Source organism: Belonocnema kinseyi, chromosome 6 (genome assembly GCF_010883055.1).
Source record: "Belonocnema kinseyi isolate 2016_QV_RU_SX_M_011 chromosome 6, B_treatae_v1, whole genome shotgun sequence".
NCBI lineage: Eukaryota > Metazoa > Arthropoda > Insecta > Hymenoptera > Cynipidae > Belonocnema > Belonocnema kinseyi.
In genome coordinates this window covers 97,619,407-97,623,871 of record NC_046662.1, presented here as the reverse complement: position 1 = coordinate 97,623,871, position 4,465 = coordinate 97,619,407, and the positions used below count along the sequence as shown (strand labels likewise).

General features: G+C 29.1%; 1 protein-coding gene across 1 annotated transcript in view; it reads left to right on the top strand.

The window, feature by feature from the left end:
• Window positions 1–4,421, top strand: part of LOC117174171 — a 166,108-nt gene extending 161,687 nt beyond the window's left edge. The window contains exons 3-4 of the mRNA XM_033363000.1: window positions 2,825–3,364; window positions 4,147–4,421. Coding sequence (XP_033218891.1) covers window positions 2,825–3,364; window positions 4,147–4,339 — 733 coding nt within the window. The 3' untranslated portion in view covers window positions 4,340–4,421. The remainder of the gene's footprint in view (window positions 1–2,824; window positions 3,365–4,146) is intronic.
• The last annotated feature ends 44 nt before the right edge of the window (window positions 4,422–4,465 follow it).

The following is a 4,465-nucleotide window of genomic DNA, read 5'->3' as shown; positions in this document are numbered from 1 at the left end:
GAGGGAGCTCTTCTTAATATTTTGACACCAAAATCATGTCGATACACCTTACCGACTGCGAGTAAAGCCACCCACGCTTTAACTTGACAGACTGTATGTATCGAAGATTGAGCTTTCTTTAAAGAATTAAAACCTTTTTGACTTCGAGATTATTGCTGTTCCAGGCTGTTTTCTTAAATTTTATTCTTTAAATTTCTCCTAATTAATTACCTGAACATTAAATTATATGATCTTATACATAATAATTGTAAAACCAAGTGGAAACTAGACCTGTTTATTAACTCAATAAACATTGGCAATTTTTTTTCTTGAGTGAATTACGGTATTTGATCTTCTAGTCTAAACTAAAATTGTTATAGTTTCTATTTTTGAAAAAATTGCTCTCTAGCTCCGGTGTAATATTCACATAAAAACTATATTTTATAATATTTTAATTCTGTCAAAGGAGGGAATATATAAATGTATAGAATTACTACTCTATCTTTTCAGATTCCACAAAGAAAGAAACTGTTCAGATTGACTAAAAGATCGTGTTCTAAAATGAATCTAATTATAAAGACTTCTACCATTTGTTACATCTTCAGAGAGAACAATAAGCAACACTATTAATGTGCAGTATATTGTGTTCAGTATTCCATTTTTTTTTACTTTTAAACGAGGATTTTATCATTTTTATTATGAAAGAAGTACAATCTCACCAAAAAAACTACGATGCAAAAAATACCGCCGAAAAAAATGTATGGGTACACTATTAATAAAGTTTGTGAAATCAAAATTTGCCAAGTAATTCTAAAAGATATCCAAATTTTCACTTATCAAATTGAAAAAAATTACACAAACTTTACGAATGACTTGAAAAGGAAAAAAAAATATGATACTTTTTCGTTTTTAAATAATAAGTAAAATTTACGTATTTTAAAGGCGAGGTTATATTTATTGTAGAAGCAGTAAATAGCTCCTAACTTTCTAAATGTATTCGTGCAGACTTCGAGCAGCCAAGTCGACAATTTATTAGATCTCTCTGTCTCAACATAATTTAATATAGACATCATTTTGATATGATTGATGAATTTTAAAAACGAAATTCCCTAGACTAGGTAAAGATATCGCATTTCTAACAAACTTAATTCACTGATTCAGCCGCTTACTCTTGCTTTCTTGCTCTTTTGGTAACGGAATCCTCATTATATACGATCTTTTCTGGGTGAAAAATATTGCATGCGCTTAAATTATTTCGTGTAAGTTTATTTTCGTGAGAACGTATGTATTTATGCAGTGCAAACTGGATATTATTTATTATAGGACTAATTCGATGTTACCAACTGCAGCGTAACCTATTTGCATTCAATGTTTTTCAACGTTATTTTTGCACTTTGTAGAAAAATTTTATGAAATTATAAACTATAAATTAAAAAATTCATTGTTTCGAAAATCTAGAATTTGACGGATGTCTTCTTTAAAATGCAAAAAGTGAATACCTTTACCTTTTTTAATTAATTCACAAGCTGGAAATTAGAAAATTACAACTTTCAACTATAAATCTTTGGACATCCTTACGTGGAAGGTCTAAAAATGTTGTGATGCTTCAAATTACTAATTTCTTTTTACATTTTAACACGTCTATCTTTGAATAAATATATTAAACTATTTTAGGCAAAAAAGTAAGACCATGGGGCAAAGTTGCCCACAGGGAGTCAGTAACCTTTAAAGTCCATAAATGCTCATTTTTTACATTACCCTGAAAAGATTGACGTGTGAAAATAAAATCTAAAGTTGAAACTATTAGGAAAAAAAGTTTGTAATCAAACACTTACAATTAGTGACCTTTGAGTCGCTGTGTACCTATCTATGACTGCATGTGTACCAACAAGGTACAAACATAATCGTTTTTCGAATATCAATCACAATTGTACAGTAAAACATCTTTTTATCATAAATTGGATAATTTTAAAGCCCTTAAATTATTATTACAGAAGCAAAACATTTTTGAATTGACTTGTTTTTCTAAAATTTTAGTTGGAAGCAGGTAGTCAAATAAGTTTCCAGTGCGACCTGTAAAATAATTATATATTTAAAAGACTGAAATACTAGTAGGTAGCATACAAATTTTTTTAGATGCATCAATGCCAATATAATATAGTTTTAAAATAATGAAAATCGCAGCTATACTAATTGAAATCAGAAAATAATTATAGATAAATATTAGAACCTTCTATAAATTAAATTTATATTATAAAAAATGTATTTCTAGTACATTCCTTTATTGGCAATTTATCAAACTCACATTAAAACGCAAATGCACTTTCTTGCATTCTTTTTTTAAACTTAATCGTGCCTTGCCAAACACGATGGCTACTTATTTGCATTTAAATGTTACTAAACAGATTTTTTGTAAAGCCTTATGTGCTTTCAGTCCTGGAAATCAATTCGATCTAGAATCATAGATTTTAATGGAAAACCAAAAGTGAATTGTTTTTCTTTTTATCCCAATTGATGCTCTTAATTAGAAAAACACTCATATAATTGAAATTCAATGACGCTTTTATTCTAAGAAGAAAAAATATATATACAAATTTAACCAGTAAATGAAAGCATTTTACACACATAATATACATTAATATGAAAGTATATTAAATAGTCGAGAATTGTACATTTTTCAGATCGAAATGAAACCACACTGAAAAGTCGTCTTATTTCGAATTGCTGCATTATTTTACGTTTTGGCGAGAACACATTTTTATATGTGCTCTAAAATTGGAAGAAAAGTATTCAAGTAATTTCGTTATTCCTAAATAAAAAAATCAATTTGTAATATTTGTTTCAGGCTCTTGAAAGACTTAAGGTTCTATATTTGTCTAAAAAATGACAACGAATTAAATGGCACTTCAACATTTTGGATTCTCGCAGACGACTCCTTTTGGAACACCACGGATTGCATCAAACCAAATGCAGATTTAATAATAGGAATAGTAGTTCTAGACGTGCCTACCTTTGAGGAGGAGTCATTAGTGGAGGCATGCGGGACTATTTTATACGAAGCAGAAGATAAACCATACCAAACAGTTGTACCCAATTTTCATTTATCTGTAGACAAAACTATCGATGGAACTTGTACAGTCGATTTCAAGAATGACCCCCTAGTCAGTATCCTGGCCATGAAAGCAGTTTCGGTTGAAAAAGTACTGTCGTTTGATATAGAATTGGCGACTGCAGGTGAACGGTTTTTTGATTTTTTGGACAAATATTCTTTCGAGGAGGTTATCGACGACATTCGAGTCGTTAGGAACTTTGGTTCTTTAAAGTACTGCATTTTAGAGATACTATCTATCACAGATGCCGAGGTGAAGATCAAAGTCTCTGCTGGGTATGTTTATATAATTTCCAATTCATTCTAACGTGCTTTTCTAAACGTACTCTGTTGGGAAAAATTATAAAAAGTTTTATTCACTCATGATCCGAATCTGTATTTCTTTTATCGCAATATATTCAATATTCAATTGTTATCCAACCTGAACTGTAATGGAAAGAAGAAATTGATCGTTTTTCAATATTCTTTAATAAAGAAAATTATTTCATTTTATTAAAAGATGAGAGCATTAGGAAAAAAGAATAAAATAAGAATAAAATAATAAAATTAGGACAAGAATAAAATTGTTGATTGAATAAATTATACTGGCTAAAACAGAATTACGTTTAATGGAAAAGGAGAGCAGTTTAATATGGCAAAAGCAGACCTGAGTCTCACAGTCCTAATAGCCCCTATGTTCAATAGTTTTACAAATTATAAAAAGGATTGAATATTAATAAAATAGAATGTCTTAAAGTTGGATAGAAAATAATAGAATTTTTAAAAGATTATTATGGTATAAAGAGTATAAAGGAATCAATGGGATAGAAAAGGAATATAAGTCATGTAAAGAATACTAGCATAAATATTAACAAAATGGAGCGCACGATATTTTAAATTGAGATTCTATTTTCAGGTCAGTCTGTGAAAGAAAACGAACGATCGCTAGAACATCATTTTTAATATTCTTTAACTTTCTATCAATTCCTATTTCAAAATATATATAATACTTTCTATATTTTTTCCAGAAGCACACATATTTTCTATTCCATCTTTTATTACGTTTTATTGTATTACAGGTCGATTGCTCAACTCAGTATTGTATTAACACTGCTCCGACAGGAGTTTTCGGATGTTCCGGATCTTGAAGAAGAAGAAAACTGCCTGGAAGCTGTAAAAACTCTTTTACAAGAGTTGGAACTCTTCTTAAGTAACGAATCTTCAGCCAAATTACAAAGAGCAAAAATTAATTCTGACATTATTATTCCTTAAGTGTGTTAGAGAATCTTTTCCAAATTTAAAGATATAAATTTAAACATTACGGATATATTTGTCTATGACAGAATAATTATAGGATAAGTGGGGTTAAAAAACTCACTGATGTTTTTTTAAAATAAA